The following is a 24,688-nucleotide window of genomic DNA, read 5'->3' on the forward strand; positions in this document are numbered from 1 at the left end:
AAACTGGTGTGTCTTGCCATATTATTTTAATGTATTATCTTATGAACACATTTGTTTGTAGTGCAAACTGTTTTACTGTTTACTGCGCTTCGATATTCTTCTCGTTATTTCCCTATGACAGATTATGAACCGGACGTCTAACACATTACCAGAAAATAGTGTACTTCTGCATTGAAAAATAAGGTGGATACTGGCTCAAGACAGTTAGGGTATGTCGAAAAACCGTATTTTCTCCCTCAGCTTCAAAAATCATTTCAAAATCATTCTACATCACTACAGCAGTACCGACACAGTCTTTGCAAAGTGAACATGCAAAGATCAAACACCCTTAACAAAAAAGGTAAAACAGTGATATAGGATGATTTTGAAGTTGAGGGAGAACATGAGATGGGAGTTTTTCGACATACACTAACAGTCATGAACCGGAAAAAAACAGTCCAGGCAGAGTAAGACAAGACGAGCGCTTAACATTAAAAAGTATATAAATTGTATTATTTTTATTAAAATAACTGATCGTTACGCTAGATAAGACTCTTCTTCCTCGGCTGGGATCGCTTAAAACCGCATTTGTGATCGTTTGAAGTCGCATTTAAACTGCATTTTGGAAGTTCAAAATCGGGGCACCATATCAGTCCGCTATATGGAGAAAAATCCTAAAATGTTTCCCTAAAAAAACATAATTTCTTTATGACTGAAGAAAGAAAGACATGAACATCGTGGATGACAAGGGGGTGAGCACATTATTTGTAAATTGTTTTTCTGGAAGTGGAGTTCTCCTTTAAGGGGGCTAAAAATCTAAATCGCTTGTTGATAAAATGATAAAAAGGTCCAAACAAGCTCCAAGCGGTGTTTATTTATTTATTTATTTATTTGTTTGTTTGCTTGCTTGCTATCATGCTTTGGTCTGAAGCCATATTATTAAAACCATTCACACATTCAGCAATGCAGAAGCTTGTGAGCACCATTTTTTCATTGCTTTTACAAAAAAATCATGAACCCTTTTATCATTCAGTCACTTGTAAAACACTGTATATATATTATATATTATATATAAAACATGCAAAAGTCATAAACCTACTGATTTTTTAGTAGTGTTTTGTGTTGAGAACAATATTGTGTTGTTGTCTGGTAAACAGAGCTCTTCATATGATGTATGTGTATGTACTGGTATTTACTATGTTATGGGGACAAAATCCCACAAGGATAGTAATACCAGTAAATTTAGACTTTGTGTGGACTTTTTTTACATCCTCGTGAGGAAACAAGCTTATAAATCATACAGAAATGATGTGTTCTGAAAATCTAAAAATACATGTAGTTTTGTGTGAGGGGTGGGTTTACAGGTACGGTTTAGGTAAGGAGACACAGAGAAAATACACTTTTTACATTATAAAAACCATTACGCCTATAGAAATACCAGTCGGTGTGTGACATTTTTGGTGCAAAATAAATAAATAAATAACATTTTGGAAAGAGATAAACTGTTTTGAATGCATTGTTTGCTTTTCCTGGAGATTTGCAGAGCTTTGAATTTTGTGTTTGTGTTTAGTGTTGAGCCAATGCACCAAAGATTGAGCTAATCTGAGCCAAAAATATTTTTGAGTGCTGAATTAATTATATTTTTTACAAACATTTCCTGTTTCATACTTCATCTTGATTTTTTTTTCTTCACTTTTTTTATGAAGAGTACATGCTGCTTTAGAATATGGCCACAGCAGCACAGCATAATTGTGCTGTATCCATCCTGTTTACCATTTTGATCAGCCTTTATGTCAGAAGTGAATGACGCTTTGAAATGCTGCCTACTAAGCCAGCTCATTAAAAACAGAGCCAACATCTTCATCATCCCCCAATTATTTTACAAAATCATCGCTCCATAGCTACTGTAATGTAGCAAAAACAGTAAACATTTTCAATGTGAATTAATGTGATGCTCAAATCCATATAAATAAAATAAAAATGCTTACCAGTGTTTTTTCAGTAGTTACAGAGGGCTGAAAAGGAGAGCTTGCCTGGGGGGGGGGGGGGAAGTATATTCAACATTATTTTACATTTGAGAAGATATAGATTCTTGATTAAGCTGAAGAATACATGAATGAAATAGTTTTGAAACAGGTGCTTCCACAATATTCTGTTAATTGCTATAATATTATTAGAAGTGATATTATTCAGTTATGGACCCCTTTGTGTCTGTCTTTTCAGAGTTTGTGATATTCCATTAAATCATCCAAAACCTGTGGAACAACAGGAACAAACTGACTTTCTAAATCCTGTAATTTGTGTATGACAAGAAAATTTGCTCCAATTGTCCAGGCGAGGTGAAATTCTGCTCCTAGAATGTAAGCAGGGTCTAAACTACTATTGTCATAAAATGAATACCTCGCTAAAGGTTAAAAAACCTGCAACCTCACACAGGCTACCTTATTTCTAGTCTTATCATAGAAATGAAGTATGAATTAAACATGGCTGGTAAAACAGTGAACAGCAGGGGAAAATTCAGCTAATAAAATGCAACTGTATAATTCTGCATAGTGAATACTGCAAAATGAAAAGCAGAAAACAATTTCCATATCTTTTCTTGTTGATATCAATTACTGTATATCCAATCAGTTTTCTATACTTATGTCTAAAATCTAGGTGTAAAATGTTTATGTCAAATCCAGGCTCTAGATTGGTTTGCATGCTCAGATTCACTGGCATACAAAAATAGTTTGACTAATAGAAGTGGCTCTGAAAAAAAAAAAAAAAAAAAAAAAAAAAGGCTTAAGCAAATTGTAAATGTTATCAAAGTGTTAGCAATGTTTCTTAGATGCTGAGATGTTATTTCTATTTAAGTACTGCAACATAAGAGTATTTCCAGAACTAATGCTCAGTGAGATTTTATAATAAATGATTTCTTGGATTTGTCTTCTCTGTATGAAGTCTGGGTGTAAAATATGTACAGAGATCAAAGATGAATGGAAAGACGTACATATCTTGTTTCTCGTCCCAGTAGTTTTGGAGATGGCGATGACGTCTGTGGCTTTAGAAGTTCAGAATGAAAGAAAAAGAATGATTTAAAAAAGCTCTCAGCGGCTGAAAAGTGGCACACATTTCAAAGCATGTACAGTGAACATAATCAAAATGGCAAGCTGGATTCGAACAGCAGGGGCTAAAAGGTACCTGGCTAAGATTGAATTCTTACAGATGTCTTCTTATAATCAGGAAATTGTAGCACTTACAAAAAATCTATATGACAATCTATTCTATTGATTGATTTATTTATTTTTTTTCTTTTTCTCCTGGGTGAGAAATATGTTTTGTAGTTCAGTCATGGCAAAGTTTGGTAACACTTTACAATACATGTGCACAAATATGCATTAATTCATGCTTAACTAATGCAGAGAAAATCGTGAGTTAATATATAACTCATGAAGAACTAAACCATTTATTAATTATTACTTCATCAGCAACAAATGAACATCCTATATGATTCATAGATTAAGTAATTAATCAGTTGTTATTAGTTAAATGTGTCATAATGTATTAATTACCTAATAACTTATTTTATTAACTAATAGTGTAAATTACCACAATGGGTTGAAGCCACACATTTCATCTTCCAGTTGTCTGCTTTAATGAATCATTAGCTAATGATTTGCAAAGACATCCTTATGTTATGACTTTACTTGTTGAGGCACAGAACTATTAACTAATTGTTAAGTTATATGTCATTGTGGTTATGGATTTAGAATTAGTTAGTTAGTCATGTGCCTTAGCAAGTAAAGTCATAACATAAGGATATCTTTGCAAATAATTTAGCAATGATTAATTAAAGCAGACAACTGGAAGTTGAAATGCATGGCTCCAACTCGTTGAGGCACATGACTAACTAACTAATTCTAAATCCATAACCACAATGACATATTACTTAACAGTTAGTTAGTAGTTCTGTGCCTCAACAAGTAAAGCCACAACATAATGATACATTTTAAAATCATTAGCTAATGAGTATTTAAAGCAGACAACTGGAAGTTGAAGTACATAGCTTTGACCACTGTGGTAATTAACATATGAATTTACATCATTAGTTAATAAAATAAGTTATTAGAGAATTAATACATTATGCAACATTTAACTAAAAACAATTTATTGATTACTTAATCTATACATCATATAGAATGTTCATTAGTTGCTGATGTAGTAATCATTAATAAATGGTTTAGTTTTTTTAAGAATTATACATTAACTCGTGATTGTCTGTGCATTAATTAAGCATGAATTAATGCAAATTTGTGCACACGCATTGTAAAGTGTTACCCAATGCTTTTTTTTTTTTTTTTTTTGCGTGAGGACATTTACACTTTTATACACACAAACAAAAAAGAAATCATTCCTAGAAAAGCACTATAATTTATGTTTTGGCTGAATGTGATGCTGTAGTGACTAATCAAAGCGAAGATGAGATAATTCCCGTTGTTAATCTTTAATTACATACCCTTGAGGTCTCCGCTGCCAAAGAATTCACATTGGCTTTGTTCACATGGTCTGATTGACGCTGGAAAAACAATTGATTAAAACATGTAAATTGCTACATAAATGGAATATTGCTTAGGTTAGCTTTGAGCAGAGTGTGTTATGGAGACAGCTCACTCTTTGGATCGAGTCCTCGAGGACTTCATCAATGGTGGCGTACAGTTCTGCACTTTGTTGACGCAGCTGCGCAGGAGAGCACATCTGCACAGAGAGAAGACCACTTCACAGTAATCCAGAAAATTGAAAATGGTACTTCATCTCATTTGATTATTCAGTTTATTTAACTGGATGTCGATAGACACCACATAAGCAACCACCAACGCAAAATTCCTGGCCCACCCTGAGAGTACTTTGGTCCTCCTTACAAGGCAGAGCTGGAGCTTGACTAGCTACTTCATTTTATGTAACTCTCCAGTTAAAATAAAAGTTTTAAAAAGCCAAACATAACAATGAAATTTACCAACTTTATAAAATAATATGCCATGCAAAATTTACCACCAATAAAGCTGAATCTACAGGTTCTACCAGCCACTGCACTGTATACTGTTACACCACCCAGGCATTTTGGGTGTTCGGGTCTCGTTCTACCTCTGCATGTGGGTCCTCCCAAGAATAATTGTCTGCAGCGTTGAATGAAGCCTCTTTCTTGTTGACCTTTTCATCTATAGCCTTCAGCAGGGAGAAAATCAAGAGATGTAGATGATTTTATCTTCCAGTCATACAATATACTCTATAAAGTCGTGACCTTAACAAGTGGTAGTAAAGGGTTATTAAAGCTGCTAAATCTCAAAGGTGTGTTTTCATCTTTTACCAATTATCTCCCCATTTTCTGACCCTGTCCAGTACATTTTAACCTCTCTATGATGTTTAATGAAGTATGCAATGTGAATGACTCATTCTGCTCACTCTGTTAAGATGCCTTTTGACCAGTTATGAACAATTCCATTCTGCTGTCCATCAATGGAAAAAAAAGAAAAAAAATCAATGATTCTGTTTCACCCTCCTCCATTAGCATTCGATGACCCTCTTTAACAACTTGCATGGAATCCAAAAAACAACAGCCATATAATGGCTTATACTGACGGTGAATGAGATCCATTTATTAACTGTACAATAAATAATAGCTGTCATTTAGAGTAATTAGATAAAGCAGCTCACCTGCTGTTCCAGGAGCAGAGTATTTGTGGGAATAGCAGCCAGTGCCTTGTAGGTAGATTTTATCTTGTATGTCTATATTAGGAAAGAATGATTGAGAGAAGTCATAAAAAGTCAAAAGCCTAATTAAACAATCTATAGCTGTGCTATGTCCTGAGTGGTATGATTAATGAGTCGTGTCACATTAGGGCGGTCAGAAAACAGTGATATGACTGTTTTTTGACAGTTAATTTGAAAATCAAACATTTAACAATCTTGTTATTTTTGCATAAAAAAAGTTTTCATGTCATGTATGTAGATTTTTTTTTTTTCTTGAAACTTTTGATTTAAGTATTGAGAAAAATATTTACTTGCCCAAAACCACAAAAATAATTTCAACATTTTTACTTTCCCCATTAAGTCCCATGCAAAGCATGTTGGGAACTACAGTTTCAGTTCTGTCATTATAAAACAATCAGTTTGAGTACTTAACTTGATTGGTACATAACATGTACATAAATTTACATAATTTAACATAGCAGATTACAGAATTACACATTTTAGAAAATGCAAAAGGAAGCAAAGAAATCATTCATAGAAGAGAAACAGATACTTAAATGTTCTTTAGACACAAGCTAAAATGTTACTTAAAGCAAAGTCTCTTTAAGGCAAGTCGTTTCACTCGGCAACTATCTTTGAAACGTTTCTTGGGCAGGCAAGTGCAGCTCCTATCTCTATGAATGGGGAAACATCAAATTCTCCAAAACTGTTCACCAAGCTTGCAATTAAATTTCATATTTGAAATCACCAATGAAATCATAAATCATAAATATTGTTCCTTATGCTCCAATAGCGTTAAAAAAAAAAAAAAAAAAAATTTTTTTCAGGCGAGATCAGCCTGAAATGCGCAGTACTGAGCGCACGTCTCAGAACGTTGACTGTTTCTATAGCAACCGGGACTTCTAACTGCAGATGCAGTGACGCGCTGACTTTAATAATCAACGATTGGCTCTTTCATTAAGAAGGCGGGACGTCACGGCAATAATGAGCGTTGCATCTTTCCCCATTCAAAAGTATAGGAGTGACAAGTCTAGTGACAAGGTATTCTATAGTCTTTGCTTAAAGTACGTCATTATAATAATGTTTTGGCTTTTTACGACTTAATTTTACCATAAGCAAAAGCTAAATAAGCTTGTTTAGTTTGTAATCTGTTTAATCAATGTTTAATTGTAATGTTTATTGAGTTAATTGAAAAAAAAAATTAAATTAAATTAAATTAAATTAAATTAAATTAAATTAAATACAGGAAAAGTAATAAATCTCACAATAAAGCTAGCCAGTAGGTTCTGCTCTGGTGACAAGTAAAAATACTGTTCAAACATAATTGTTTTTTTTTTGTTTTGTTTTTTTATCTTTTCAAAGAGTGTTATTTGCTTTTAGACAACCTGAACTAAACAGGTTTAATCCTAAAACTATGATTTCCAATTATAAATATAAAGCTATATAAAAAAGCACTTCAAATAAATGACAGGGTCATTTCACTTTTTTCAGTGCATGCCTGTAACTACACATCAACTGACACATCACCATGAATTCACCATACCTCAGTCTGCAATAGCGTTACATGGAAATAACTTAAAGCACTTATGCCCTCAGATAGCCATGCAAATATATCTTCTGCTGTATATCATGCACATATTGTCTAAACCAAGATCACAAGCAAACACAAAACATGCAAAATGCAAAACTTGACGTTTGCTTAAGATTTACTGTTCTTGCTTTGGCATGATGCATATCAGGTTTCCCTGCAACGTGGGAGGCTGTGTTTGGGAATGCGTGTCACTCATTGAATAAATGCCAATGCTCAGCAGTAGAGCATGCAAGCTGCGTGCAGGTAATGGCAAAAGGACATGCACTGTACCTTTCTATTTTTACAGTCCCCATCTGCGCAGTCTGGTGTGCTGCCCCATAGGGATGGAGAGGGTGATGAACAGAAGGAGTATGAGGGTGAGGGAGAGAGCTGACGGCTTAGGACCGCTGGGGAAGGTGAGAGGGTGTAACGATCTGGGGTGGAGGAACGGGAGTTTGGCTGGACTGGGGGACAAGCAGGAGAGACTGGAGGTGTGTAGGACAGGCGGGTGAGACCAATGGGACGGGGAGAGGGAGACAGTCTAAATGCAGGGGATGATAGGTGCACTCTTTCAACATCATTTTTGCGTCCGTTTTGGAAAAGAGTACTTTGTTTATTCTCCTTGTGACTTGAAACAGGAGATATGGAATTGCTGTCAATTGTGTGTTTCAGAGATTTACATGACTTTTGTGCAGTTTTTGGTTCATCTACATTTTCAGATGAAATTCCTCTATATTTCAGATATGGTTCATTGGAGAGCTCTGATGATTTCAGACTCTGTTTAAGAAAATATTTTCCTGACAAGTCATGGGATTTTGTTTCTTCGTTCTGCATTGATGATGCTATAGACTCTGATTTGTTTGGTTCTATAGATGCAGGGGAATCCCCTGACGCTGATGGATTTTTCTGGTTCTCGGTACTGGAGCCATACAGAGAGCTTGATTTAGGAGATGAGGAGTTCATCCGGGACAAGGAGCTGCACAAAAGAGAGCTAGGAACTGTTGGTAAACGATTTCCTTTATGACCTGATTTAGACAGGTGACCATTGGCAGCCTGGACTGGGCTGTGTTTTGTAGGTGAGACAGTGCTACTAATTTTGGTGAAATGTTGACATGATTCAAGTGTTTCTGGTGGTTTTGTCAGTGGGGTTTCACTAGGTGTCTTGACCATTGATGATACTGAAAGAGAACCATGGTCTGGTTTCCGTAGTTGTTCGTTTGACATCTGGAAAGACTGAGTACACGGTCTGTCTATGAAGGTACAAGACTTTGCTTTGGATACATTCATGGGTGCAACAGAAGAGGCAGCTGAGCATGCTGAACAGGAGGACATGTTAATTGGACTGATGGGCCAGCAGGGTGTGTAAGGTCTTTGATAAGCAGAGGACAGAACGGGCAGACGACCTTTCCTGAGGATGGCCGTTAACAGGGATAGCTGGGTTGGAGGAGGCCTGTGCCGGGCACGGGGTGTAAGAGGACACGGTGAGCTTGCCTGACTGTCGCAGCAGGGTGTTCCGCAAGTGGACGACATCTGCAGCAGACTGGAGCCCGGAGCCAAGGAGTGCCGCTTGATTCTCACCACAGAGGGTGTGAAGGCCCCTGACCTTATGGAAGAACATGGGGAAACTGTGCCACTAAGGAGACCGGGAGAACCGTCCCGTGAGAACATGTGGAGCGCTGACCAGCTCCTCTCTTTGTCCCAGCCCTCGGATAGAATAGACTCCTTAGAAGAAGCAGGGGAAGTACAGAAATCCATGGAGCTGGCAGGGCTAAGGGCCTCCTCTCTCTGGGTTGAGCTATTTAAAAACAGACCTGAGCTGACCTCAGCAGTCTCTGAAGTGTTGTGAAAGCCTAGCTGAGAAATGCCAGGGTGTTTGTTATCAGTGGTTTCCATGGTGGCAGGGCTAGGCTCGGGGGTCATGCTACCAAATTCTGAGTGAGGACCAGCTAGCGTGGTGAGTGGTTTAAGGGTTAAATTGTCAGTTGACTGAATCTGAGAAAGAAAGAAAATTAAAGAACCATAAACAGACCTCATTTGAGTAATGATTGCAATGATGTCTAATCTTTGTTTACTGCAAATTGTACAAAACATAAAGACCACATGGGGGGTTTTAATGGGCCTGTTTGCTTTTATAGACCAACTCAATGTTGAAAGGCTAAATTACTCATTAAAATTTCGTCTGCATCAGAAGCATTTCCCAGCTGCAAGTGACGCTTTGCCATGCAACCAATAATTGTAACTTTTCTTGCAATACACTCTCATGTAGGCACCTTTCAGACAAGCAGTTCCACTTGGAATAATAATCTTTAAGTGACCTAATTTTGGCATCTGTCTTTAAAACATGTTTATAAACAGTCATTATTTTGTGTTAGACATTAGAGGCACAGATTAATTAGACACAATAAACAATATATCAGTTGCTCAGTCAGATCTTGATCTACTGTGTAAGTGCACTGTGTTTTTAATTAACAGGGGACCGCAAGTACCTCAGAAAACAGCCATGTGTGACCAGCATATTTAATATTATGATATCTCCCATAAGAGCAGGTTAACACATATTAAGAAGTCATCCCAAAGCATTTTGAATAATTAACCTGTACTCTACACCTCTGAAGTACTGTACTTCTTGAAAACTCATTGCTTCAATAACTTGTTACCTCGTAAATAATTTTTAAAGAAGGTTTAGCAAAGAGGAGAACGTTTCATCAGGAGTTTGTGTTTGTCCTGGGACAGAATGTACCAAAATACTCACCTCACTCTGAGTGGTGTTCTTGAGAATTTTTTCAAGCTGGCCCTCTTCAGGGTCTTGGACGTAAACAACCTCTGCTTTGTAGACACCCTCTTCCGCCATGCTCTTCTCACTGTCCCCTGGCTTTTGTGAAGTCTGACATTGGAACAGGAAATGTTACTAAGCGATACCAAATCTGAAATGACAGCTGTCCCAAAGCAGGTCTCTGCTACGGATGGCTATTTCTAGCTCCTGAGCATCTTGACGATATAAGAGAGTTACTGAATGCATTTATGTGTGCGTGTGTTTCCCGTTCAAGCTTGTACGTCTTTTTACCAGAAGTCCATGTCCCTCATGTATTGCTCACATGCAAGTACACATGATCCACCCTGATTGTGTAAGCCCTTCAGCAAATGCCTTTCACACATTTTCACACATAACATTTTTGCTTTCACACACACATGCGCATAGGTCACCCTCTGCTAAGGGACTCTGGGTAGAACTTGACCCGTAATCACTGAAGGCTCACTCCCTCATCAGATTTGTGCAGTATTTGCACTATAACATTTGCAAGACCTATTTTTTTGAGTGTTTCTTCATATGTGTTTCCTATCAGATGTCAAATAGACATCTATTAGATGTCTTTAAAATGTTTATGATTTAGAATGCATATAAAACTGGCATCTTACGGATGTCAGATGTTTGTACACAGCAGATGCTTACCAGATCAAGTGATTTAACAGACATCTTGCAGATGTGCATGTGCTATCTGGGTTGTTTTGTTTTGTTTTTTTCTTGGTTATTATGGTGTATGGAGCGTAGACTGATGTGAAAAAGCTGTTTAAAGTAGTTTAACATAAGACAACATAAAATGTGAGAAAAAAAGAGGTATGAATACTTTCGCAAGGCACTGTATTTGAGAACTACATTTGAGAACTTCAGTGGAAGAATATTCATTTAGGTCTGTTTTCACAAAAAGTTACTGTATGACTTGAGAAGACTTGGAATATAGCACACTTCTGTAGTGCTATTTTAAGCTTGGTCACTATGAATTGTCACTGCATGACAAGAGCTGTGTAAAGATTATTCACAATTTTTTAAACATTCATGTTTCATGGAAAAAAATTACAGCATATAGGTTTGGAACAGGACAAAGTAAATAATTAACCTGTTCCTTGTAGTGCAATGTTTTTCTTCTCGTGTTTTTGAGTGACACAGTATGGCATACACAACAAACCACACTGAGCTGTCTCAAGAGTAGTTCTCACCTTGTTTGGTCTGCTTGTCTGAAGTACCTTTTTCCAGATCCTGTTCTCAGCAGGCAGTCTTTTGAGAAGCGGCACAAAGGTGAAAGACTTCAGCTTGGTTGCAAATACAGTGGTGACCTGTAAAACAGACATATTATTAAAGTGATTTCAGTAGACACAGAGGACCAGCATGAAGCAAATGAAAACAACAAAGGGCCATCAAGCTTCTGTCGGTGGCAACAAATGATGGAATCAAAACGAGTGCTGTATCCATATGAGCGGTAATGTTTCATTGCCGCATTGTCTGATTGGAGCATTCAGTGTTACATAAACTGAGGTGTCTTCACACTGAAACACGAATCAAGAACTGTGATTACAAAATCATGCTGCCGCCATTCATACCACTTCATTCCTGCAATCATGCCTTTTCTGGATTCCAGTCTAATATATTTAGTAAACAGAGAGCTCCTGAGGATGAAATGCATGCCTTGTTTTGCTAGTAGTGACAAAACGTTATACTTGTTTCCCATCCTAAAAATGATGACAGAGCTTGACACTTCATTTCCAGCAACATTTGAATAAGCAAAGAATGCTTGCCTAGCACATTTGTTCTCTGCATCCAAATCCTAAACTGACAGAATAGAGTATAGCTTTAAAAGAAATGTTTTACCTTCTGCTGACTTTAGCACTGCCGTTGACATGAGACCGTTTGAGAATGATAATATGTGGTCTCCCAGATTGCTTTCAAGCAGTTGTATATTCATTGGAATGAATTAGAAACAGAGCGCCCATTCAGTGTACAAATGTAGGAGTTGGGGACGGCCCTTTCCTGCTCACATTTTAAAATCGGACAATTAACGTTTGTTAGCTTGCTCTCTTGACAGAGAAGTGTTTTGTTTGTGATTACTAACAGATGTGGTAACTGCCTGATTTAAGCAAATGAAGACACACTCATTCTTTAAAGTCACTACTGTCCACTTTTTAGAATAATTTAATAAAAGTAAAACCAACACAAATGGAAAATGACAAAAACACCTCTGCATACTCCATTCATCATCTGGACCAACTTTAGTTGCCATCTGTGATTCGTCTAAACAGCGTCCAGCACACAGTTAATTCCCGTGTGCGCTGGACGCTTGTTGTCTGCTATTCCCTCACCTAACTCAACAAAAAAAAGTAAATGTTTGTTTATTTATTTAATAAATAAACGAAGTAAAATTCAATATTAATAGTCGAACATCTATTAGTTAGGACAGATTGCTTTTATTCAAGTAGCAGTTGTACTTACATGAAACAAAATGTACTTATCATGTAACTAAGTTATGGAACAGCCTGTAATTACAGTTTGTAATTATGTAGCTACTGTTACACGTGTAACAGGCCGAGTCTGTTACACAGCTACTTGTACACTTAAGTACAAGTCTTGATACACTTTATTTTAAGTAGCTTATGCCTGTGTAATATTCTGTAATTGTAATGTAATTAGAAAGGTATTACATGTGTTTAAGTTGTGTACTGGTGGGTTAAATCAAACTAAGGTGCAGCTGGAAAATGTGTACAGTATAGATACGCATGAAGTACGCTTAAGTACAATCTTGATACACTTTATTTTAAGTAGCTTATGTCTATGTACTTACATTAGGTTTTTACTATATTTTGGTTACATATGTAGCTGTGTAACAGACTCGGTCTGTTACATATGTGTAACAGTAGCTGCCTATTACATCTACATAATTACAACCTGTAATTACAGGCTGTTCCATAACTTAGTTACATGGTAAGTACATTTTGTTTCATGTAAGTACAACAGCTACTATTAAGTACCTAATTCGGTAATAGCTCTGTATTATGACACCTTAAAATAAAGTGTTACCAAATGTTGTGTGTATATAATAATGCTGCTCACAAACATACAAGTGGATATAATCCCTATATTGTCTCGTTTGAGGCATCAAATCTTTGAGATTTTCAAGTTCAATGTACAGTGTTCATTGTGTTCTTTATTTGAATTTATTTGAATTCACGTCTTCTTGGGATTGTATTTAATTCCCTATTAAAACATATTTAAATCTAGATTTTCATAATCTAAGACATGTGTGTAGCCTAACATGGTTTTATTCATTTCAGGGCCAAAAGTGAATTGGAAAAATATTTCTAAAAATATTTTCTAAAAAGCACTGAAAAGGTGCCTGGTCACTGTTTTGGACTATTGCAGTTTTCTTTAAAGCATCTCAACATGTCAGTCGAAGTAACAGTTATTTTTGCCTGTGATCCAGGTACAGCAGCTTTGGCCCTTAAGCCATGTTCAAACAACACAGTTATGACACTTTTTTTTTTCTTTTTGTTCCCTGTACAGCTGTTTCATCATCCATATGTTCTCTTTTCATTGATATTCCTGTTAAATTAAAGAGCTTCGGCATTAATTAAAAAAGCCCTGAAGCATTAATATGAGCCCTCGAACACACACACAGCATTATTCCAACAAACTCTCTTGCTCAAATACTGTATAGAAGATTATACAGATTAACAGTTCTGGTCCTACAATTTGATTGGGCTACTGACATTCTGATATTTAGTGTTAACATACTGAGATGTTTCACAGATCACTTCTGAGTGAGGAGGGCAAATTGTCATTACTCCACTCCAACCCTGTTTCCAACAGTCAGTCTGTCAGTTTACGAGACAGGCGACAGGAGCATGCTGGCATCAGAGGTTGAGCCCATGAGCCATTTTAGCAGGGGATAAACTGTAAACAAGTTAAATTGTGTACCAAACATGTTTCTAGTCCTGTTAAATTTACCTATAATAAACTGGTACATTTGACAATTCCAAAAAACTTAATTTATTCATGATTATGCATAATACTTTTCTCAAGCTAATTAAGTCAAAGTTTAAATGAATGTGTTATTGAGCACATGCACTTCACTAATTTTATTCTCCACAGGCCTTTCCATTGCATTTACATATAAAATTGGTAATCAGGAAATTGTAACAGTGGCTATTTTTGCACTGCCAGTGTTTGTGACTGACAGCCGCATTTACTTTCATTTGAGAGTTTTGAAATGTTCCGTTCACACAAATGTGGGTTTGATTATAGAAGGCAGTTTTCAATCCTGTAAATAAGCAAACTGTGTGTGAACGTAACTGTATTGAAGGACTTAAATACAGGACAACTATGTTCTGCTGCTGTGTGAACATGGTCCATCAAAAACGTAACATAAAACCAAAGTTAGCCATAACGGTAACACTTTAGTATATGGAACAATTCTCTGTATTAACTAGTTACTTATTAGCATGCCTATTATTAACATATTGGCTGTTTATTAGTACTTATAAAGCACCTATTCGGCATGACCATATTCTACATCCCTAATCCTACCCAATACCTGAACTTAAAGGAACACTCCACTTTTTTGAAAATAGGCTAATTTTTTTTTTTTTTTTTTATAATCCATTCAGCCGATCTCCCATTCTGGCGGTAGCACTTTTAGCGTAGCTTAGCATAGATCATTGAATCTGATTAGACCATCAGAGTTTCAATATTTTTCCTATTTAAAACTTGACTCTTCTGTAGTTACATTGTGTACTAAGACTGACGGAAAATGAAAAGTTATAGCTAGGAACTATGCTCTCATTCTGGCGTAATAATCAAGGAACTTTGCTGCCATACCATGGGTGCAGCAGGCGCAATGATATTACGCAGTGCCTGAATATAGTCTCCCTGTGCAAGCAGGCGGTTATGTTGACGGAAGTTAGCCTATTTTCAGGCACTGTGTAATATCGTTGCGCCTGCTGCACCCATGGTATTGCAGCAAAGTTCCGAGATGCTAACTGTCTAATCTGATTCAATGATCTATGCTAAGCTATGCTAAAAGTGCTACCATTAGACCTGGAGATCGGCTGAATGGATTCGAAAACAGTAAAACTCAACTGTTTAACTCTAGGGGAGTTGGAAAATGAGTCTATTTTCAAAAAAAAAGTGGAGTGTTCCTTTAAAGGAGAAGTCCACTTCCAGAACAACAATTTACAAATAATTTACTTACCCCCTTGTCATCCAAGATGTTCATGTCTTTCTTTCTTCAGTCGTAAAGAAAATAAGTTTTTTGAGGAAAGCATTTCAGGATTTTTCTCCATAAAATGGACTTCATTGGTGCCCCGATTTTGAACTTCCAAAATGTAGATTAAATGCAGCTTCAAATGGCTCTAAACGATCCCAACCAAGGAAGAAGAGTCTTATCTAACGAAACAATCTGTCTTTTTTTTTTGAAAAATAAAAATTTGTATACTTTTTAAGCACAAAAGCTCATGTACCACAGGCTCTGGGATGTGCGTTCTCAATGTTACGAATTAGTTATGGGTCATTCTTGAACGATTCTTTCATTTTGAACGAATCTTTAATGTGACTCGGGAAGAACGAGTCGTCTCTGGGAGTGATTCGTTCAGTCACGCATGCGCAACATCCTATTAGGTTCTGTACTGGAATTAGTTCACCTGTTTCGAGTTTTCGGGTTTTTCAAGTCGTTTGTTCATCACGTGACAGCCCCATGAGATGAATGAAAACTTGTCAGATAAGAGGTGAGGTGAACTAATCATAGACTAAAGACCTAGGTAAACAATTAATTAATCTTTTCTGTTTCTTATAGCATTACAGTTTTATCTTGTTTGTAGTGTGATCAACATTTGTGTGAGCAGTAGATGTGTTAGGGAAGTAACACGCAACATTTTAATTATATTTTGCTAAAATGAATGAAATGACTCGAAAAAAGATTAATTCATTTTGCTGAACAAGACTCAAAGGTCCGAGTCGGTAAAATGATCCGAACTTCCCATCACTACTACAAATCACGTCTAAGTTCATCGTCTGTGTACTGAGTGTGGCAAAAAAAACATCTTTTTTTCTCCTACAACTTGAGAGGAGGACATCATTGTCCCTTTTTGTTTGTAAACAGTGTTTACAAACTTACTTGCACTTTCTTAGTCTTTGCGCATTCACTTTGTAAACACTGGGTCTGCAGTTCTGCCTACGTTCTGCGTGACCTTTCGACGTGATTCAATAGTACATAGCGTCGTGGACACGCATCCCAGAGCCTGTGCTACAAGAGTGCTTAAAAAGTATTAAAAAAAATATTTTCCGAAAAAAATGACTGATCGTTTCTCTAGATAAGACTCTTCTTCCTCGGTTGGGATCGTTTAGAGCCCTTTTGAAGCTGCATTTAATCTACATTTTGGAAGCTCAAAATCGGGGCACCAATGAAGTCCATTATATGGAGGAAAATCCTGAAATGTTTTCCTCAAAAACCATAATTTCTTCACGACTGAAGACAGAAAGACATGAACATCTTGGATGACAAGGGGGTGCGTAAATTATTTGTGAATTGTTGTTCTGGAAGTGGACTTCTCCTTTAACAACCTTACTAACTATTAATAAGCAGCCAATTAAGAGTTTATTTGAGGCAAAAGCCATAGATAATGGTTTATAAAATGCAGAACAACACAATTATCCTCCATGGTGGTATCCATTGCACTGGCCGTGTCTTTGACACCCCTGCCCTTCATATATTCAGAGTGTGCAGAACGACTCCCCTCTTACACTACTAATAACGCAACATGACAGACATGAATGCTCCCATTATAATCATCACCTATAATGACGCAGAGTGGGGTCCCTTGAGCAATTTCACATGGCTTTTTGAGCTTGCAGTTCTCCACTGAGTTTCTGCATAGTGATCTGCTCTCCCACAAACCCTCCAATTATAATCAAAGAAGCTGTCACCTACCCTGTTTGTGGTGAAGATGAGACTGAAATACAGCCTTTGGATATTAAATAAATTATCATTGCAATTAAAATTACTGTTGTGAAAAAAAAAATTAAATTAAAATGACCCACCACTTTTAGAGAAGCAGTAAATAAACTCTGAGGCTTTAAAAAACCTAGCCACATGTGACACACAAAGTTTGATGTGATTCTTTTCCATTTTTGATTTTGGAAGATAAATTTTTGTCAGAAATGTAACTTATAACATGCTATTTTTTTATCCTTTTTAATTTTAGGATTTTATTTTGTAAAAAAATTTGCAAATTCTGCAAGGTAGGTAAACTTATGACCACAACTGTATATTACATGCCAACTTGCTGCTATACACCATGGTCTTACTAATAATCAATTCTGTGTGGCTGGAATTGTTTGTTAAAAATGAATAGTTCCAGTCAGATTAATCACTGTTTTAAATTAATTTGCTGTTTTCACTGTAGCATATGTACCATTCTGCTCACAACCAAGCATCCAGGAGCACAGAAACTTGGTTTTAAAAAGGAGCAAACATAATGCTAGAAAAAGATAGAGTCCATAGTTCTGTTACAACATCACGTTTTTCGGAGCTATCTAATGAGTTGAGAATAATCAGCAAGATTACTTACAAAAACAGTCTTTTGTGGTAGAAGTGATGATTCTACCATATTTGTTTTGAGTTGAGTTTGCAGTTTTAGCAATACGGATTATAATCTGAGCAATCATCACTCTGCTGTCAATGTCACGTGTCGTCTCAGCCCAGTAGAGGTTAGATGTCTACAAATGTTAATAAGTGCATCTTTTTCATTATTTACATGGATGTTGAATTCCCCAACAATTAAGACAGGGGATTTATTATTTACACTTATTACACTAGATATCCATCAGACCTCTGAAAGATACTGGATATATTACTATAAATTATAGCAACACCTCAACCTTTACTTTTCAAACGCAGCCCATGTTTAGAACAGTAATCTTGGGGAGTAGACTCATTTAAAGTAATATAGTCACCTAGGTGTCTATCTGTGATCACATCATTTACAAAAAGTGCTTTTGTAGAAAGGCTTCTAATAATCATCAAGCCAAGCTTGTTTTTTTTTTTTGTTTTTTTTTTTTTGTTTTTTCATTTATCTGTATTCTATCTATTATATCTTTATTTGTTGAACATCAATTAATTTTTTTACTGCTAGTTCAGGGAACAGTCTGTTAACAAGTTAACAGACAAATGGCAAGTGTTTCAATAGCATAGCAATTTAAATTAAAAGCTTGCAGCATCCAATTAATGTGATAGATAATATCAGATATATGGTAGCCTAATGATTAAGTTTAAATGACAAAGAATGATGTAAGATAAAGATTCAAAACAAAGCTGCACAGAGCTATAATTGCAAACCTCTCAGCAGCGAGGCAGACAGGAACCAAATGCCGCTACACAACTTTAAAATACAAACAGATTTCAACGCTATAGGCATCGCACACACTTGCCGACTTTGTAAATGGTTACAAAGAAAAATTGGCCATTATACACTAAAAGACTGATGATCACACGCTGTCAGACTTTCAAGTGATTACATACAAAAAAGTTTAGGTAGAAACATATGCCTCATTGCCAAGAGACACTCAAATGAAACCAATGTACGTTCTAAAATCAAAAAATCTGACATGTTTGGGAAATGTGGGAAATGAAAATGAAAATGAAACGAAAAGATTCAATTGCTGTATTAAATTTAGACCTGTGCATGTTAAATCCATAGACTGTAAAAAACATGAAGCCTGTTTTGAAGCCTAAAGTGGGTGGGGCCAACCGCCGCCATCTTGGCAGCGCGTCACCATGCATCACTCCCAGATAATGGAAAATGGGCAAAAAGGCGTGATGTGGGTGAAGCTGATGTGCCTAGTTGCTGAAACCACGCCCGCCTAACTCAACAGTAGTGATAGCAGTGCTGCACTTCATTAGACAAACAAATTAGATAGATCGCGATCTAACAAACTGCTCCATAAAGCGCTGTAAGCAAGCAACAATTAGAAAACTTGGGAGCAATAATTTTTTTTTTTTTTTATAATACAGATTATTCACTCAGTGCCAGCTGTCAGTCTGGGGCTGCCCACTTCTACACATGTGAGGACTGCTGTGTCAGCGTAGCATGTATTGCACATAAAATCAATAACAGTTCGCAATTAAATCCCTTTTCTACCTTTTCTTGTAACTCGATAAAATCCTTGGCAATGAACGTCATCAGAGATGTTTAATTCACAATCATTCTGGCGTTTATCAATCCACGTCGTTCTTATAGATCTTATAGGCTATTTTCATTTAATTCGATGCAAAACAATATGCTAAGTATGTCTTGCATCCTTTAATGTTAGCGAACATTGCAAAACTGTATTAAAGGGGTCATCAAGTTATGATTTTTCAGGGTCTTAATGAAAAGTCTATAATATACTTCAGTTAAAAATTCTCAATGGTAGTGTAAAACAACACCCTTTTTACCTTGCCAAAATCAACTCTGCAAAAATCATCTCATTCTGGTCGTGACTGCTTTAAATGCAAATGAGCTCTGCTCACCCCGCTCCTCTCTTCTCTCTGTGGAGAGACGAGCCTGTTTACTTTAGCCACGTTTAGCCGCTAAACTTGCTAACTAGCACATTATTAGGAAAGGCGATCGCAAAGATTCATAAAAAAATCCCTTATACTCACTTCTGCTGTAAGTGAAGCTGGATCATAAATGATTCGCGCGAACATAGACGGATATATGCAGATCGGGAGGCACATTCCCTTCACAAACAAACGTAATCGACTGCATCTTCAGCGGCTCAGATGTCGGGAGTAAATGACGACCACTATGTTCATTATGACATCCAGCATCACAACACCTCAATCACTCAATCAGAGATATTCTTGTCTAACTTACATCCCTGCTTCGGCATCGAAACAAACAGGGCGGACTGTTGCAGCTGATCTGAGGTAAGACGCTCATGTCAATCAACTATCGTGGGAGCGGCCTCTGTGGGTGTGACGCCACAACGACAGGCATCTGAGAATGGCTCGATTTGAAAAGGGAATATTATTTTTACAGATTAATTAAAAACCACTGCATGGAATTTTATCATTAAAGAGTCGATTTGTACATACACTGCCAACACATATTAATGTTCAAACAACATGTAAAAGTGAACTTAGCATCCGATGACCCCTTTAACTATTAGTCTGGTTGTTACGGTCAGAAAAAAAAAAAAAATCACAGTATAGCCTATAAGGTAACAAATGCTCACTAAATTTTATACAGATGTTACTATAATGCTTCTGTTAATGGTGATCAGCACCCAAATATTGTATATAATGTGGTAGTTACTGCCTTTTACCTTGGCGTGACATCTCACTTTTTGCAGACAATGCAAAGGAGTACAATAACTTCAAAATAGCGGCAAAAATCAACTTTGAGATCATTTTCATTAAAACATCTAATTGCCAGATTTCCAGTGTCCTACCTATAATTAATTTTTCTGGAAAAATAAAAATCTTTAAATCCATTTTTCTCAGTTTCACACTCCAACTAGTCTTTTGCCTTGCAAGGCAAAGCGGTAATCCACCTGTCACTGAAGTGGCCACGCCCTTAAATATGCAGAACTTTAAGGCTTAATATAAATTAAACGGATGACTTATAAAAAAAATTCACCCCCCTCACAGTTTTCATGAAGGCCAAAATTACCTATATATACCAAAATCACTTTTTGTACCAGGCTGTAAACATATTTTTTTCCGCTGTGAAGTTGGGCATTTTAACATGGAAGGTCTATGGGATTGACTCCCTTTTGCAGCCAGTCTCTAGCGGCCAGTCGATGAATTGCAGTTTTAGTTACTTCCGTGTTGGCTTCAAGAGGGAGACCGGGAGGTTGCCGCTTGAGAGTTAAATCATATTTTATTTGTTACGCGTTTTTACACCGTTGCGCATTATAACCAATCACACACGACTCCGTTGAGTTAACAATGCAGTGGCCAATCAGAAGCGTTCAGAACAGTCGTTGCTGAAACCTGGAGTTTTGTTCAGATTGAACTCGCGAATTCCCTCATCATAAGCAACGAAGTGCAGATGTACGAACTATGTAAGTAAGAGATTTATTTATCATACAGTGTATGGACAGCTTCATTGATTATAAGAGAAGTTATGAGTGCTTAAACACTCGCTAAACTGACTGTGCTCATTTCGAGTGCGTTCTTTCACTTCTTGATTCAGTCTAATAAAATGCATTTTCCCAAAATTCAGGATATGGGGGCAGACAATGTATATTTATATCATTTCATATAGTTAATCAATATCACACGAAGTGTGCCTTTTTTTTTTTGAAAATGTGATATAGATTTTATAAAACTTACGTTTTAGACACCATATTGCCTATTTTTGCTGTGTTTCGCCAGCAAAAATCATTCCAAACACAGCCACTGCACTGTTTTGCGTCTCTAAACAACATGACGGTGTTTCGTTCCTGAATGAATCAACCGTTTAAATGTGTAACGAAGCGGAGATGAGACGAGGATCTATGTGCAAGAGTTTATTGTACATCCAAAGAAAACAACAAATTATCCAGAACGGGGAACCCTTAGAATCCAGGCAAGAACAGGGAGCAACCATCACAGACATCAAACAACTGACCAAAATACAGGGGAAAGACAAGGACTATTTATACACAGGGTGAGGTAATGATCTAATTGGTAACCGGGGTAACTGATGAGGGAGTGGGTGTGGTTCAATGAAGATCCATGGCAACAAACAAGGGAACAGAGGTACAGGGAAGCAGGGAACAATAAGACACAAAAACTACAAAATAAAAGTCCTTAAACACGAATACAGAAGACAAAGACCAGGCACATGACATAACCCCCCCTCAAAAGAGTGGCTTCCAGACGCTCCAAACAGAAATACCAGTCCAGGAAGGGGGAGGAGCTCAGGCAGAACTGGGGAAGGGATGGAGGGCCAGGTCCATGTAAGGGGAGATAAACAAGGGACTGAAGCAGAGCAAGAGGCCAGGGTGGAGTCAGCCAGATGGGAGGAGCTGAGGACCACCAGATCATGAGAGAAGACCTCCACGGCGGAGCAGGCGGTACCCAGCAGGGCGGAGCAGGAGGCTCAGGAGCCCTCCAGGGCGGAGCCGGAGGCAGAGCAGGTGGCACTAGAGCCCTCCAGGGTGGAGCCGGAGGCAGAGCAGGCGGCGCTAGAGCCCTCCAGGGCGGAGCCGGAGGCAGAACAGGTGGCACTAGAGCCCTCCAGGGCGGAGCCGGAGGCAGAACAGACGGCGCTACAGCCCTCCAGGTCGGAGCCGGAGGCAGAGCCAGCGACACTAGAGCCCCCAAGGGCAGAGCCGGAGGCACAACAGCCCTCCCAGGCAGAACAGGAGGCGGAACAGGAGGCGGAGCAGGAGGCGGAGCAGGAGGCGCAGCAGCCCTGCGGGGCGGAACAGGAATCTGCATCACGCTCTGGGACCTGGGGAGAGCAGGGACAGAGGAGGCAGACAGAATAGAGGGAGAAGGCGCAGCAGCCCTCCAGGGCGGAACAGGAGGCGGAGCAACCCTCCGGGGCGGAACAGGAGGCGGAGCAGCCCTCCGGGGCGGAACAGGAGGCGGAGCAGCCCTCCGGGGCGGAACAGGAGGCGGAGCAGCCCTCCGGGGCGGAACAGGAGGCGGAGCAGCCCTCCGGGGCGGAACAGGAGGCTGCGTCATCGACTGGGACCTGGGGAGAACAGTGACAGAGGATGTAGACAGGGAAAAGGGAGAAGCAGAGAGTTTGGTGGTTAACGCCCCCTCCGTAAGAGGTTCTACGGCTGGCGCCGACACCTCTGGAGGCATAGGCGCAGCTTCTCCGACGGGGAAGGCCTCTGGAGCAGACTTGAGACCAGACGGGGCCTCTGGGGCAGACTTGAGACCAGACGAGAGCTCTGGTGCAGGCTTGTGATCAGACGAGAGCTCAGAGGCTGACCTGTGAACAGGCGTGACCTCAGGAGCACAGTGTGTAGCCCACACACACCACATGGCCACTGCCATTAAGGGAAGAGCAGCAGCGATAACGTCACTTGGCTTGTGAAGATCTGCTGTAACGTGGCTTGACTCGGGAACAACATGGCTTGACTCGGGAACAACATGGCTTGACTCGGGAACAACATGGCTTGACTCGGGAACAACATGGCTTGACTCGGGAACAACATTGACTTGGCTTGACTCGTGGGGAACAGCTGCTGTAGCTTGACTCGGCCCTGTAGCTTGACTTGAATCAGGGGTAGCTGCCGCAACAAGAGGGAGCGCCATCTTAGCTGTCCGTACAGCCATTAGGGGGAGTCCAACACGTGGGTCATCATGTGGCGTGACTTGGAGACAGCGACCATCTTGTGGACTGGCTTTGGCGTGGCGGCCATCTTTGCGACAGGCTCTGGCGTGGCGGCCATCTTTGCGACAGGCTCTGGCGTGGCGGCCATCTTTGCGACAGGCTCTGGCGTGGCGGCCATCTTTGCGACAGGCTCTGGCGTGGCGGCCATCTTTGCGACAGGCTCTGGCGTGGCGGCCATCTTTGCGACAGGCTCTGGCGTGGCGGCCATCTTTGCGACAGGCTCTGGCGTGGCGGCCATCTTTGCGACAGGCTCTGGCGTGGCGGCCATCTTTGCGACAGGCTCTGGCGTGGCGGCCATCTTTGCGACAGGCTCTGGCGTGGCGGCCATCTTTGCGACTGGCTCTGGCGTGGCGGCCATCTTGTGCAGTGGGTCTGGGCTGGCGGCCATCTTGCAAGGAGACTCAGGAGTGGCGACCATGCTGTGAATTACCCTTTCTACTTCCTTAACAGAAAAAGGGGATTCACAGAACAGCAAAACAAAGTCTATATACTGTGACAGGGTCCAGCTGGGGTCCTCATCCGGTAAGTTTAAACTAACCTCTGGATCGAGTCCACTCCAGAAACAGTCCTTTATTTTGGTGTCATCTCCAGGCACTAGCTGGCTGTAATAAAGGAACTCCTCCACATAATATTCGATCGGTCGGCCGTTTTGAAAAATTGAGCAAAGAGTGCTCAGAGGGTCGCGATAAACTCCTGCTAGATCCATAGTTGGTCAGTTGTTCTGTAACGAAGCGGAGATGAGACGAGGATCTATGTGCAAGAGTTTATTGTACATCCAAAGAAAACAACAAATTATCCAGAACGGGGAACCCTTAGAATCCAGGCAAGAACAGGGAGCAACCATCACAGACATCAAACAACTGACCAAAATACAGGGGAAAGACAAGGACTATTTATACACAGGGTGAGGTAATGATCTAATTGGTAACCGGGGTAACTGATGAGGGAGTGGGTGTGGTTCAATGAAGATCCATGGCAACAAACAAGGGAACAGAGGTACAGGGAAGCAGGGAACAATAAGACACAAAAACTACAAAATAAAAGTCCTTAAACACGAATACAGAAGACAAAGACCAGGCACATGACAAAATGATTCGGTTCAATCGCAATGACTCACTTATTAACTGTGACTTACTGACACCTACTGGCGGTTGTAATTCCACATTTAAATTACCTTTTAATTTTTTTAAAAATAATTTTAAATATCAGTACTCAACGTTTTAGGATTAAAGTATTTAAAAAAGTTTTCATGCATTTGTAACTGCA

The 24,688-nt window shown here is 38.9% G+C and overlaps 1 protein-coding gene across 6 annotated transcripts in view; it reads right to left on the bottom strand.

Annotated features, from left to right (window-relative positions):
* Positions 1-24,688, bottom strand: part of mlip (muscular LMNA-interacting protein) — a 49,397-nt gene that overhangs the window by 14,974 nt on the left and 9,735 nt on the right. Inside the window, exons 1-10 of one of the 6 annotated variants that reach the window (XM_051125325.1) lie at positions 11,925-12,002; positions 11,303-11,392; positions 10,032-10,163; positions 7,571-9,271; positions 5,674-5,745; positions 5,104-5,184; positions 4,633-4,716; positions 4,478-4,537; positions 2,972-3,022; positions 1,968-2,012 (exon numbers count right to left, since the gene is read on the bottom strand). In XM_051125325.1, coding sequence (XP_050981282.1) covers positions 1,968-2,012; positions 2,972-3,022; positions 4,478-4,537; positions 4,633-4,716; positions 5,104-5,184; positions 5,674-5,745; positions 7,571-9,271; positions 10,032-10,130 — 2,193 coding nt within the window. In that variant the 5' untranslated portion in view covers positions 10,131-10,163; positions 11,303-11,392; positions 11,925-12,002. Of the gene's footprint in view, positions 1-1,967; positions 2,013-2,971; positions 3,023-4,477; positions 4,538-4,632; positions 4,717-5,103; positions 5,185-5,673; positions 5,746-7,570; positions 9,272-10,031; positions 10,164-11,275; positions 11,393-11,924; positions 12,003-24,688 lie in introns of those variants that run through there. The other 5 variants (XM_051125324.1, XM_051125320.1, XM_051125319.1 and 2 more) reach the window with 5 other exon arrangements.

The sequence above is a fragment of the Labeo rohita genome, chromosome 13 (assembly GCF_022985175.1).
Source record: "Labeo rohita strain BAU-BD-2019 chromosome 13, IGBB_LRoh.1.0, whole genome shotgun sequence".
Taxonomy (NCBI): Eukaryota; Metazoa; Chordata; class Actinopteri; order Cypriniformes; family Cyprinidae; genus Labeo; species Labeo rohita.